Source organism: Talpa occidentalis, unplaced genomic scaffold (assembly GCF_014898055.3).
Source record: "Talpa occidentalis isolate TD23 unplaced genomic scaffold, MPIMG_talOcc4v2.1 talOcc4.11, whole genome shotgun sequence".
Lineage (NCBI taxonomy): Eukaryota > Metazoa > Chordata > Mammalia > Eulipotyphla > Talpidae > Talpa > Talpa occidentalis.
The window spans coordinates 98,504,261-98,518,748 of NW_023601104.1; the positions used below are offsets into that span (position 1 = coordinate 98,504,261).

Consider the following 14,488-nt stretch of genomic DNA (forward strand, 5'->3'; position numbering starts at 1 on the left):
GGTGACTCCTCTTCGTGTTCCCACTGCCCTGAGTCACCTCCCTCCTGGGGTCCCCGCCTTCCTGTCGGGGAAAAGGAAGGGGGGGCGCCCAACATGCTAACAAAGAGCCCCGAAATTCAACTTCCCTGCGCGTAAGCCCACGCGCCTCCCTGAGCAAGCGGGGCAGCAGCCCCCCTGCGGCGGGGGTGGGAGTAGGCCTGGCTCCCGAGCCAGCCACCAAAGGGAGGTGAGGTTACCCCGCTGCACAGGGCTGCCTCGGAGCGGGGCTGGGCTCCCTATCCCTGGGCAGATGGGCTGTCTGGGGGAGGGGGCCCCTGAAGAAATGAGCCCTGTTAGGAAGACGGGGTGCGTAGGCAGCGGCCACAGGAATTGTCAAGCACTGGGCCACCGCTCCTGGAGGACGGCTCGGCTGTGCCGGTGGTCTCTCGGGACCTGGTACGGAGGGTCTGGGGGGCACAATGGACTTGGGGCTTGGGGTACTCCTAGTGCAGGCCTTTTGTTGGTCCTCTCTAGGCTCCACCTGAAGGAGCTTACTGGGTGTGAGGGACTGGGAGGGGGGTGGGGGTTGGCAGCGGCCTCCCTTGATGGCCTAACCCAGGTCCCTTAGGCTGGTGGTGCCAGGAGCATTGGTGCTTGCGGCGCACAGCTGCCACCCTCACTCCAGAAAACGGCCTTTGGCTGGGGGTCCTCACAGACCCAGGGAGGTCCCCCCAGTCCCTGCATCCTGGGACAGACCACAGCCCCGGACGGACGACTCCATGTGAAAGGTCAGCCCCTGTGTCACAGGTGAATGCCGCCGCGTAGCTCATGTGGATAAGACCAAGGTGAGGTGTCCTTGCTCTGCGCCTTCCCTTTCCTGCCCTGTTCCCCTCGCTTCCCAGGGCTCTGTCCTCCCCAACCCTCGGTACACATACGAGTGCTCGTCTCGGCTCTGCTTCTCAGGACCCCAGTCAGCACAGCCAGGAGGAGACCTCACTGCTGAGGACCACACTGTTGCCCACACATCACACACCCGAGCACCTGTGTAGATTAAAGGAAAATGTATAAAAGATAATAGAGACCCCAACAAGGAAATCTGTCTTCATTTCAACATATAAATGGGTATAAAAATCATCGACAGGCGCATGTCCCCCTAGAGAAATCAAGAAACTCTGGAATAGCACTTTCGGCAGCTCCCTGCAGCATCGGGACCACGGCTGAAGGGAAACAGAGAATGAAGTTTCCCCCAGTCGCTCTCAGGTCTGTTGGGAGATGTCAAAGCTGGCCGCGTGGTGGGAGGCACAGTCGTCCTGGAGCTGGTCAGACTCGACCTTTCCATCCCGCTGCCCAACTGTCTTCTCCGGCAAGAGTGTGGGGAAGGTTTGCTAGAGCCCTGGGCTCTCCGGGAGCGGGCGTTCTCCACTTCAGGCTCACGTGATCTTAGCCAAGGGCTTGATTTCTGCCAATTAGTCAGGATTCCTCCATAAGGAAAAAAAAACCCAACTCGAAGTGACTAACTCTAAAAGGGAAATTTGGTAACTCTTACAACTTATAAAAATGGAGATGGGTGGATGTCAAGTGAAGCTTGATCCAGGGACTTCAAAGCCCCTCACCAAGTAAACTTTGCCATTTCTCTTTCCATGTCCACCTCTCTTTATCTATCTGTAGACAGAGTCATGGCCACATTCAGATCCAGGGCGGCATCATTAAACCAGGCACCCGAAAGTTAAGAGGGCTTTGTATTCTCACACAAAGACACTGATTGATATGATTTTGATCTTCATCATTTCTTAAATAATCAGTGTGGCAGGAGGTTGGAGTATTAGGATGGCCTCGAGTCACATGCCCACGCAGCAGGGTATTCTGATTGTTGTCCAGTGGGGTGAGGGGAACAACTCATAGGAATTGAGGTTCTGCCACTGTAAGACTGAGAACATGGGTACAGAAACAGGGCTGTCCTCTATACCCAGGACTCTCATTCATGATATCGGGACAAGCATTTCTAGTCCCTCAGGTAACTTAAAAGGTTAAATGCTTTGTAAAGAAAAAAAAAAAATCCAACTCAAAGCAGCTAACTCTAAAAGAGAAATTTATTGACTCATAACTTGTAAAAATGGAGCTGGGTGGACTTCAAGTAAAGCTTGATCCACGGACTCCAAAGCCCTGGATCAGAGCACTTACAAACTTCTGTGCACAACACAAGCCACTGAATCACTTCTTTCATCTGGTTTTGCTTGTAGATAAGAAAGGGAATGGGAATCTTTGATTCTTTTCTCTGCTCATCTTATGTCTGTCGCTCAACAGGACACTCTCCAGGGAAAATGAACCCCATGCTGGGCCTGGGCCTGCTTCTGGCTGGCCTCCTCCCTGTAGAAGGCCTTCTGAATCCCAGCTTCTCTCCAAAGAATCGTGGAATTGTAAGCCAGTTCTCAGCATGGAAGAGCAGGAGGACGTCCCAGGAGCTTGCCAAGCGGAACACGGAGTTTGGCTTCAATCTGTTCAAGAAACTGGCCTCCGACAAGCCCAATAAGAACATCTTCTTCTCCCCCTTGAGTATCTCTACAGCCTTCTCCATGCTGAGTCTGGGTGCCCAGGACTCCACCCTGGGAGAGATCAAACAAGGATTCAATTTCAGGGCTATGCCAGAGGAAGACCTTCATGAAGGTTTCCGTAACCTCATCCCCAGGCTGAACCAGGGGAACCAGAATCTGGACCTGGGCCTGGAGAATGCCTTGTTCATCGACCAGAAGGTGAAGCTAGAGCAGAAGTTTTTGAAAAATATCAAGAAAATGTACAATGCAGACACCATCCCCACTGATTTCCATAACTTGGAAAATGCGCGACAACAGGTCAATGACTACGTCAGCGAGAAAACCCACGGGAAGATCGAGGACCTGATCAACAGCATAGCCCCTGGCACTGTGATGCTTCTGGTAAATTGCATTTTCTTTCGAGGTAAGACTTGGGCCATGTTGGCATGGGGAGGGTAGGATGAACAGCGGGCTCAGATTAAAACCCTGGGCTGGTCACTTGCTTGCTCTGTAACTCAGAACCCCACCTTGTTATCCACACAGTCTCTTGGTACCTGGTCTCTGGACACATAACTCAGAGAGGGGCTGTTTGGATTCAAAGTGAAATGTATGGAAATGAATTTGCGAAGGTGTAACTTATTCCCTGTATGTGCATTTTTCATTTTTTAAAGGATTTCTTTATGCATGCATGAACTGGGGTACAGGCCAGAGGTTCAGGAGGTGAGAGGGTTCACCAGAGGCAGAGCGGGGAACAGAACAGGCAGACTGACTGAAATCCACTGCTGAGGGGAGCAGCGGGGAGACAGGAGAGGTCTGCTGCGCCATGTGGGTAGCTCCCTGGCCAGGGATTGAACTCGTGCTGCAGAGGCCGCCGATAGCTTCACAGTGCTGCGACTTAACTCCTTGAACCACGAGGGAGGCTCCTTGTATGTTCATTTTCATTTTACTGGTTATCCACAACACCAGATCTAGATAATGGAGTGACATTGTTTTCTCCATTTCTTGGATAAGGGAAGTAAAATTCAGTGAGGTGAACTGACTTGCTGAGTTACAAAGCTAGTCAGTGAGAGTTAAAATTACAACCCACTTCTGTTGGTCTGAGGGCTGTGTGCTTTCTCCCTCTCCAGCAGGCATCTCACACTCTCAGTGATGGTGCTGGGGATCACTTTTTTTTTTTTTGGGGGGGGGGTCGTGCCTTGGTCTCTATAACATTTTGTAGATTCTCCAGACCTGAGGGCAAGAGAGGGTAAAAGAGGACGGAGAAATGTTCCCAAATCCAAGTTTCATCCCTCCCCCAGCCACACACACCCGCTCACACACACAGGCGCATAAAGGTCGGCCAGCAGAGATGAAAATCGGTGGCTGACAGTCCTCAGATCAGGCACGATCACTGCCGGGCTGTCGGTAATGTGGTCCTGGCTACGGAAGAGCAGTTCTTCCAGAATCCACCTGGAGATGGACAGCCGTGGAGGGGAAAGGAGAGATAATGGTAGACTGAGACCGTCATCTGCTCCAAGCAGAGGGAGAGAGAAGAATCTGGAATTTCCCACAGTCCCTACATTCCCTAGATCACCACAAGAATCACAAGTGTGATGGCTGTCATCCGCTCAAACCCACTGAACGCTGTCTCTGAGCACTGCTGCCTTTCCTGCTCCATCTCACAGCAGCCCTGTGAGGCGCCCCTGAGCATCCTCAGGCTGCAGATACAGACACGGAGGCCCAGGGGTGTTGACGCCCAGGTCAGCCCTCAAGAACAGTGTAAACAGAATTTGAACTCAAGCAATTGTCCCGCTAAATCCTACAATGGGGCTTGGAGGGTAGTTGGTGTGAAAAGACCAGGTCTGAGTTATGCTAAAGCATCCTCTGGGCCAGAAAGGGGGAGTCCAAAGTCCAGTTTGGGGGTTTCTTTGCTCTTCAGCAGGCTCCCATGGGCAGTTTGCTTAGCCCCAAGCGACAGCGGTTCCTCAGGATTGACTTAGAGTTTCATGTACACCCACCTCAGACTCAGTAGTGCCCACTCTGGACAGCCCAGTCTTCTCTGCCACAATCCTTGGGCTTTGGCAGCCTCAGGGGCACCCTGGCTTGGGGCTGGGCTTAGGGCAGTCTGCAGCTCCCCTCTCCGCTGAGCAGCCCTGTTCCCGGCCTCCTGGGGAGCTGATCCTCAGGCCCACCGTCACCTCACCAGAGGCCGTCCGGCCAGGGATGGGACGGGGGTCTAGAAGCCCACCCTGATATCCTGAGTACGCAGCCCCTTCCTTGAATCCTGGTGGGCAGATGCCAGGGGTCAGCTGGATCCTGTCCCCTTCCTCGCTCAGGATGCTCGTGTGACTTTGTCTTTCTTCATCCTTAAGCCAGGTGGCAACAGGAGTTTGATCCAAAAGAAACGAAAGAGGAAGATTTCCTAATGGATGGAAACAGGACGGCGAAGGTGCCCATGATGTTCCACGGGGGCATGTACGAGGTGGGCCGTGATGACGAGCTCGCCTGCACCGTCCTGGAGATGCCCTACCAGGGCAACGTCACGGCCACCTTCATCCTCCCAGACGAGGGCAAAATGCAGACTGTGGAGAAGGCCTTGAAGAGGGACACTTTTGCCAGATGGAAAAATTTGATCACACGAAGGTAAAGAGGGATTCTGGTGTCTGCCTCATCTTCCTGTTTCTTCTCCTTCCTCCCATTCATTTTACTTCTTCTATCCCAGATGTGTTGAGTTCCTACTTCATGGCCAAGTCTTATTCTGGGCTTGGTGTTGAACTTGTATTGGGGCAGGATGCTGCCTGGGAATCAGTCATAGGGCTATGGTGAAATGCCTGCTGTTAGAGGAAGATGTGTGACAATTTTGAGGGTACAGGGGATGGAGCAAACACTTGGTGACTTGGTAGTGGTCAGGGAGGGCTGCATGGAGGAGGCGCCATTGCATCTTCAAGGTTCAATTGTGATTTGTAAGGATGGAGAAGGGTAATCCGAGCAGAAGAAAACTTCAAGAAGAAACACATGGGGTGTTAAGTGGAGCTGTGAGTTGTTCATTGTACGGGGAATAATGTTTTCAGCTGGGGTGTCCCAAGTTGTGTCCCAAGTAAGTTGTGCTAATAACAGTTGAATCAAAGTGAGTAAATTATTTTGAAGATACAGAACAGACATAGGGTAGGCTTCTAAATCCCACTCAGGATCTTCCCTGTCTGTAGATTTTAGCAGGAAAGGAAAGGGCTGGTGTTCGAGTTAAGTCCTGGGAACTTGGTGCAGTGTAGTCTTGGTGTCGGGTGGATGTGCGTGGCTCCTGGAAGCTAAAAGGTGACACGGCGTCTGTGGCGGCGGGACTGGTGGCGCGTCCGTGAGGTGAGAGGGCAGTTTCTGTTCGGGCAGGAGCGGTGGCAGCTCGTCCTCTTCCCTGCTCTTTGCATTCTCTCTTCCACCCAGAGGGTCTTTACTGACAACCTGTCTTTCCCAACCTGTTGTCAGGAGCCCAGGGGGGCCTGCGAGGGGTACAGGCGATGCTAGGACAGGGCTGGGCCACCCCTGGTGGTGACTAACCAGAGGCCGAGTCTTCCGCACAGCCCACGCCCTTGGAGGACTTCCAGAGCGAGGCTCTGATACCTAAATTTAGCCGAAAGTGCATGAGAGGAAAGTTCTGGTTCTGACTGCTCCAGATAAGGCCCCAGCATGTGGGGGAGGTAGGCAGGGAGGAGCGGCAGACTACATGGAGCCTCACCCAAGAGGGCGGCTGCACCTGGGCTTTGCATAGCACCCCCCTCCCCACGCCCCACGGCCCCTCACCCCCACCCGGATGAGAGTCGGGCATCTGCCAGGACTGGCAGGTTCTGATACCCGACGCAGAGGGAAAGTCTGCGTCATTCCAGCCTTAGCTGAGACCCAGGCGCTCCTCCCCGACGCGGCCGGCACAGCGCTGACCTCACAGGACTGACCTCACAGGAGAATGAAGTGCACCTGAGCCCGGCACCGTCCTAGCGCGGGCCCACGCACATGCGAAGCCCTTGCTCCTCTGCCTTCCACACGGGGTCTGCAGGACCCCACCACCTCCTGGTTGCCACGCCGCTGCCCTCTGCTTCCTTTGCGCTCCCGCCGTTCTCCAAGCCTCGCGGCTGAGTGCCGTGGGGCTCCCTCCTGTTTTCTGTTCATACTCACCCTCGGGTGCGGGCCACAGGCTCCGCGTTGTCAGGGCCAGCTGTGCTCGCACAAGTCCACATTATTCTACCCTTAGACTTAGGGCCCCTGCCTTCAGGGCTGGCAGTTCCCATGGAGCCCCAGTGGGGTTTTAGTCCTGACCCCTGCTGATTTCCCCCTGTGCAGCCTCTGCAAGCTTCTGGTCTCCATCAAAGGCAATTCCCCTTTCACTTGCTCAACCCAAAGACCTTGGGGTCATCCTTGACCGCTCTCTTCTCTCCCAATCTTCATTCCCTCTATCAGGGATCCCATTAACCCTGCTTTAAATTATATCTGAACCAAGATGACCATAGAGAAGGTTCCTTGCCTTGCTCCCAAGAGGAGTGACTGAGCATTTGTCAGGAGACACCACTGAGAGAATCCACAGCTCGGGGTGGGGCTGAAGCACCCCTCGCCCTTCAGTCCAATGCAGACTACACTAGAGGGGACCCCAAGGACATTCAGAGACCAGTGGACAGAGGGCAGATGGAAAGAAGCATGTGGGGTGGTGGCCTAGGGTGGGGGACAGGATACCAGGGCTGCTGACCCCGTCGTGGGCCCTGGGGAAGGGAGAACAGAAATGCTATCGAGGCACACATCCTTGCGCAGATAAAACCCATAGAAGGGGAACTGAGGTTCCTCACACCTGTTGTGACCACAGCAATAAGAACGACAGAGAAGGCACTGTAGACTGTCTGCCTCCTTGGCACTTGCACAAACTTCATGAAGTACACTGACGGTGGACAAACCACAGCGTCCCAGATCTGGGACCCCAGAGAGGAGAGAGATCAGGGGCTCCACAAACAGAATCCTTGTCCCCTCAGCATACTTGCAACAGTGGCTGCCCCTGTCCATTCCCTTGTCTGCCCTGCGGACACTGAAATGCTAAGACAAATCTGCATGTGGAAGCCAGCAAGAGCAACAAATCCCATTCAATCAAAGTCACAGTGCCACCTGCTAGAAAAGTAAAAGTGGTTCAACTCTCTAAGTTGTCAATCAAGATTAAAAAAGAAAACGGGGAAATTTAAAGTGTAAAATGGATAGATAAAATATAATACCAAGTACTTTGAGACCTCAAGGACATAGAACATCACATGGGGAAAACACCTCTCCGGAATCCAAGCCTCCAAGTGACATGGAATATTACATTCTCCTATCAGGTAGAGAAGAGAGTTCAAAATTGCTATAGTGAAGAAATTCAAAGAGGTGGAAGGAAATTCAGAAAAGCAAGTTAAAGTAATAAAAGAGAACTCAGAATTGCTCATCAGAGATATAGAAAAATTCAAAAAAACAAATTAATGAAATAAAATTAACAAGTAGAAGGTAGAAATTGCCCTTAAACAAGAAAATAACAGATTCAGGAGATGAAAAATTCAACAAATGAGAGCGAGAATACTATAGAAAGTTACAGAAACAGAATAGACCAAGTGGAAAAATGAATCAGTGAGCTCAAAGAAAGTAAAATACAAATGAATCTGGTGGAAAATACAGAGATGTAAGATGTAAAAAAAAATGAAGAAACAGTATGATAATTATTCAACTCCATTAAAAAAAGCAATATAAGAATAAAGGGTACCTTGGGGTGGGGGAGAAAGAGAAGAGAGAACTTATTCAAAGAAATAATAGTTGGTAAGTTCCCAAATATGGGGAAAGAATTGGATATGCAAGTCCACAAAGTGAACAGAACATCTGGTTATCTTATGGATTGGGAGAATTTATGTTAAAGTGACTATATTACTGACACAATATACAGATTCAATATAATTCTTATACAAATGTAATGGCATTTTTCACAGAAGTAGAACAAGAAATCATGAAATTTATTTGAAATTAAAAGACACCAAATAGCAAAAACATTCTTGGGGGAGTGTGGGGGAAGGAACAGAAATGCAGGTATCACTCCCCCTAACAAAACAGTAGTAATTAATACAGGATGGTATTGGAATGAAAAGAGCTGCAATAAAATGAAAAGAGCAATGGAATAAAATTGAAAGCTCAGAAATAAAACCACCCATATATATAAACAACTCATTTCTGATAAAAGAACCAAGAACTTACAATGGAGCAAGGAAAGTCTCTTTAATAAATGATTCTGGGAAAACTGGACGGCCACATATAAAAAAAATGATACTGATAACAATCTCACACCCCACGCAAAAATTAATTCAAGATGGATTAAGATATGAAGTCATAAAATACATAGATGAAAACATAGGTTATATGCTCCTTGAAACTGGCCATGGAGATGTGTCTGGGGATTCAACTCCAGCAGAAAGAAACAAAATAAAAAATAAATCAAACTAAAAAGCTTCTGCACCATGAAATAAATGTGTCCATTAAAACAAAAAGACATCCCGCTGAATGGAAGAAGACACTTGCAAGTCATACATCAGCAAGGAGTTAAAAACCACAATAAAGAATTTGTAGCAACAGCAGCAACAACAAAAAACCCAGTTAAAAATGGGCAGAAGAAAATAATACAAACTTTTCCAAAGAAGACACGCATATGCCCGATAGGCACATGAAGATGTTCCTCGTCTCTTGTTATTAGAGAAATGCAAATCAAAACAACAGTGAGTTATCACTTCACACCTGTGAGAATGGCTATTACTCAAGAGACAAGAAGGAAGTGTCAGAGAGGGTGTGCAGGGAAGGAAACCTTTGTGCACTGTTGATGGGATTGGAAACCAGTGCAGCCATTAGAGAAAGTAGTATGGAGACGCCTCAAAAAATTAAAAATTGCAATTCCATATGACCCATAGTTCCATACTTCACTTCTGGGTATTTACCCGAAAGATGCAAAAGCCCTAATTTGAATAAATATATGCAGCTCCATGTTTACCGCCACATTATTTACAGTAGCAAAGAGCCGGAAACAATCTAAGTGCCCATGGACAGATGAATGGATAAAGAAGAGGCGGTATAGCTACAATGGAGTACTATTCAGCTAGGAAAAAGGTGAAACCCTGCCATTTGCAACAGCATGGAGGTACCTGGAGGGAATTGTGCTTAATAGTCAGACTGAGGAAGACAAACACCAGCTGGTTTTACTCATATGTATATGTGGTTTACAGAGAAAACACATAAATGAGTGAACTAAATAGGCAAAAATAAGCTTTTGGACAAAAAATCTAGTTAGTGGCTGCCAGAAGGAAAGAGGAGAGGAAGACAGGTACTTGGGGTAAACAGGACATTTGCACATGAAGGATGGAATTAACTTAATGTTAATCCACATGGTGACTCTCCCTGGTGTGCACCTGAAACTTATGTAATTCTATAAAGCAATGTCACGTCAATAAAAGTAAATCAACTGTATCCAGAATCTTTAGACTAAGCTTTCGTCCATCTTTCTGGCTAGACAAACTCAAGGGTGTGGCTTTTTTTTTTTTTTAATGATTCCTGTTGGGAGTCGTTTGAAATGAACTGAGTGGACTGATTCCTTCTGCTTCTCCGCCTGCGAGCTGAGTCATGCACACCATGTATCCACCAGTTCTTCTAAAGAGGGCGATGTCAGGCGCAGGAGTGTCCCCATCTGTGTTTTGTCATTTAATCCCGCACGGTGCTGCCTGAGACATCCAGCATAGTCTCCCTTCTCCCTTTGCTCGGCACAGTAGCCGGGACAGTCTTCCTGCTTACCAGTGGCATTTGGACAGTTATTTAGTCTTGGAAGGTAGTTTCTTGGGCTGGCTGACAAGCTAGTCTATTTGCGGCGCCCCTGGCTGCAGGGTCTTCTTCCTGGGGGGGTAGTAGCTGTGCATGTTTATCGTAAAAAATGGAGTCATTTTTTTCACCTCCTGCCATCCCTTTGATCCCTTTGATTCGTTCACCCGCTATCTCCACCCTCCAACCCCGGAAGCCTCACCTCCTTGATCACCGTCCTCTAGTTTTTATAAGGATTTTGCTTTGTCGAATTGTCTTCTATATAAACATCCAATATGTCCTTCCTCTTGCTTTACTGCCTGCCACTCCCTTAAGCGCCTTCCATGTTGCTGCAAGAGGCGGTGTCTCCTCTTTCCTTATGGCCAAGTGGCAGCTACCGTGTGGACAGACCACATCTTGCAGGACGTGGATTTTGCTGTTCTGGTCATGGAGGCCTCTACACACCTAGAAGGGGGCCTGGTATACAGCGGGCTGTGGCAAGTCTTTGTTGCATGGACAGTTGAGTGGGATGGTGGGTTTGGGGGTCACTTGCCCATTGCAGGTACTTGAAGTCACGACACAGACTGAGATCTCTGGGGGAGGGGGAGATAGGAAAGAGAGAGGGCCCGGGCACAGGGCTTGGGCGCCGGGTGCTGGCGCGGCCAGGGGAGGGTCAGAGGAACGAGTGGCTGGCGAGGTAGGCGTGGGCCTGGGTGGAGTGCTTCAGGGTGGACGAGGGCCCTGGCCCTGCTGCTTCCAGCAAGCCTGGTGGCTGCGGGTCCAGCAAGCCAAGGTCAGCAGTGTCTCTGGAAAGAGCACCTTGGAGAGAACGTTAAGGACAAAGGCCTGCTCGGAGTGGGTGGAGGTGACAATGGAAGGACGTGGAAAGCCGGGGGAGGGGGAGACCCTTCTGCGGTGAGGGGGGGAAAAGCAGTGGCCTGGAAGCCAGACAGGTGGTCAGGGCCAAGGGAGCTGCTTCTGGATCTGTTTTCAGGGTGGGCGTGGTGCTGTTGTCAGCCCTGGGAGCGGTCTGGCAGATGCCGTTTATGATGGGCAGACGAGGGACAGGGTCCTTGAATGGGCAAGAAGTGGGGCTCAGGGGTCAGGTGACCAGGAGTCCAGGACCTACAAGTGTCTCTGACATAGGCCCAGCAGGGTCCAGCCAGTCCCGCCCCCAGAAAACCATAGCTGCTAACTCCAGGGCGAGAGGACGGACCAGGGCCGACCACTGCCCCTCCGGGCATTGCTCCTGCCGCGCTGTCCGCGGGTGCGAGGTTTTCAGCGTCAGTTCCGCCCCAGTGGCTTAGAGAGGTGAGATCATCAGTGCACAGCTGCGGAGCTCGTGAGATGCCGCGTGGACGTGAACTCAGACTCGGGGCTCTGCTGCTGGGGTCAGGGTGCTCGCAAGGCTGGACCCTCGGCCCTGAAGCGGAGGGGCTCTGAGACAGCAGGCCCGTGAGGACATTCCTCTGGGTGAGGGGAAGCTGGACAGAGTTCACAGAGGATGGACGCCCCGGGGTTGAGGAGCCCCACTGCATTCTGTGGCAGGAGACGTGTGGGGCCCGGGGGGACAGAGGTCTCATTTCTCACCAACCCCCAGGGCCTGCCCCGGAGAGTCCGGGGACCTGCTGCTCACGGGTCACTCTCTACCCTCCAGGGTCGCCGACGTGTCCATGCCCAAGTTCTCCATCACTGGCACCTACGACCTGAAGAAGATGCTGTCCTACCTGGGCGTCAGCAAGGTCTTCGAGGCACACGGGGACCTCACCAGGATCTCCCCGGATCACAACCTGAAAGTGAGCGAGGTCAGTCCAGCGGAGCCTCGGCCAGGGCCGGGGGTCTTCACACAGCCCCGGGGCGGGGGAGGCCGCGGGAGCCAGGGTCCACCCCAGTGGCTGGGCTCCAGGCAGCTCTGCCCCTAGCCAGCCGAGTGACCCTGGGCGAGTCCCACGAGCACCCCAGCCTCAGCTCTCCCCGGCCCTGCTCCCCGCAGGCCGTGCACAAGGCCACCATGAGGATGGACGAGAAGGGCACAGAGGCGGCCGCGGGCTCCGGCGCGCAGACGCTGCCCATGGAGAAGCCGCTGGCTGTCAAGATGAACAGGCCCTTCCTGCTGGTGATCAAGGAAAAGACCACGTCCTCCCTGCTCTTCCTGGGCAAGATCACGGATCCCGCCGGCGAGTAAGGGGGAGCGCCGGCTCGCGGCAGGCCCGGCCATGCCTGGGGCTGGGAATATTGGGTCTCCCCGGGACTGAGAACCACAGGGACCCTCTATCGAATCCCACATCCTCACGCGCTCCCACGACCCTTGTCCCAGCACACAGCACGCCCTCCTCCCCGATCCCCTCCCAGCGCAGCACATTCCAGGACTGGGCGCTGCACCCCCACCCAGCAGGCTGGCAGTGACCTTCTCCCTGGCAGGCAGAGGGTCTTGTGATTTAGTCTCCCCCCACCCCGCGTGTCTGCTGACTGTCGGTGGATAATCTGGGGAAGCTGTGAGCCAAGGCAAGCATCTGGTGGAGAGTGAGAGACCAAGTGCAGATCCTCATAACAGTCTCCTTGGGGAAGCCCCGTGCCCTCTCTGAGCCTCTGTCTCCATATTTCTGACACAAGGACAAGGATGCTGCCCCTTGGGGCTTGTGGGGACCTAGCACGCTGCTCTAGAAAAGTTAGTTCCCCCTTGTAAGCCATGGCTTTGGGTCTTTGGCACATGAGCTACCAAGTTACCTCCCTGAGAGGTCCACGTGGGAGCTTCAGGCTCAGCCTGGCCTCCTGGCAGGTGGCAGAACGGGGAAGGAGCTGGTCCAGCACCGGAAGGACGCAGCCCGGAGTCGCGGCAGCTGCGCTCAGTGCCTGGTGTGTCTATTGCAGAGCCGGCCAAGAAGACCTTGGGCCTGAGCTGTCTGCAAGCTCAGCAGAAGGGCCCTGGGGCTCAGGCACCTGTCCCTGACGGTGGCCTTGCAGGGTCTGCCCATGAGCACTAGGGGGCACTAGGGGCACAGCTGCTCATTGGGCTATTTAGATTCTGAGCCTGTGATGCTCTCAATTCCAGCAGCTGATTCCCAACTTCGTGCAGTGAATGCCCACTGCTGCTGCTGTTCTGGGAACAGGGCATTCTGCCTGGCTTGGCACTGAGAAGTCTGAGCTGGCACCAGCTGTCATCCCCTGGGCGTGCCTAGCAATTCACAGCTCATTGTGCCTATTGTGTTCTAGTCAAAGTTACCCTGTGGGTACCCAGAATGGACATCCTTATGACAGATGTGGAAACTGAGGCTCGGAGAGATGAAGTGGCTTCCCTGTGGCCACACAGGTTAGCCACAGGAAGCGAATGACCGTGTCTTCCGGTTTGGGGCAGAAGAGAGGGGTTCCATGTGGAGCTGGGGGTCAGCGAGTCTTCCTCAGCACCTTTCCAAAGTGAGAGAGGCTCCCAGGGCCCTCAGCACTTGTATATCCAGCCAACACCTCCGGAGACCCAGCCCACAGCAGGCTGGTGGGGAAAGCAGACTGGAGAGGGAGGGGGCTAGCTTATGGGGCTGAGTTTCACTATCCAGCAGACCAGAGTCACCCGCTTTGAGAGGGTAGGAGGGGGCAAAGGTTGAGGCCCCCTTAAGGGGCACAGAACAAAGGTTGGCATCACCGCAGTGTGCTTGCACACGTTTCCCCTGCATCAGCCCGAGGGGTGGGTGTGGGAAGACAGAGAATCAGCAGCCCTGAGTCATCTCCCAGCTCTGCAGCATTCGTCACTGGGGGGGGGGGGGGGGGGCCAGGCCAGCCCTGTAGCACAGCACTTAACCCTCTGAGCCTCAGCAGCTCCCCTGCCGAGAGGGGGTAATCCCATCTACCCCACACGGCTGAGGACCTGTCAGGGTGACACGAGACTGTGGAGAAGCCACGCCCGGCACATGGCAGGTTGCAGCATGCCACTCTCACGCTGCCCCCAAGATGACGTCTTTTCTAAATTGTATACCCCAAGATTTGCCTCTGCCATCCCCTCTACCTCCTGCCCAACCAGCTCCTACTGACTCTTCAACACCCAGTCCATTATGCCCTCTTTATGAAATTTTCTCTACCTTTCGGGCTCCCGCCAAGCAGCTCTTTAATAAAGCGCTCATCTCCATGCATTGTGACGGCCTCTGGATCTGAAGTTCCCCTCCACACCCTGTGTTAAATAATCATTT

General features: G+C 52.5%; 1 protein-coding gene across 1 annotated transcript; it reads left to right on the forward strand.

Annotated features, from left to right (window-relative positions):
- The first annotated feature begins 2,300 nt into the window (after positions 1-2,300).
- On the forward strand, positions 2,301-12,495 carry SERPINA12 (serpin family A member 12). The gene is made up of 4 exons (XM_037502011.1): positions 2,301-2,934; positions 4,862-5,132; positions 11,968-12,115; positions 12,304-12,495. The coding sequence occupies exons 1-4, from the start codon at positions 2,301-2,303 to the stop codon at positions 12,493-12,495; spliced, it is 1,245 nt and encodes a 414-aa protein (XP_037357908.1).
- Positions 12,496-14,488: the final 1,993 nt, after the last annotated feature.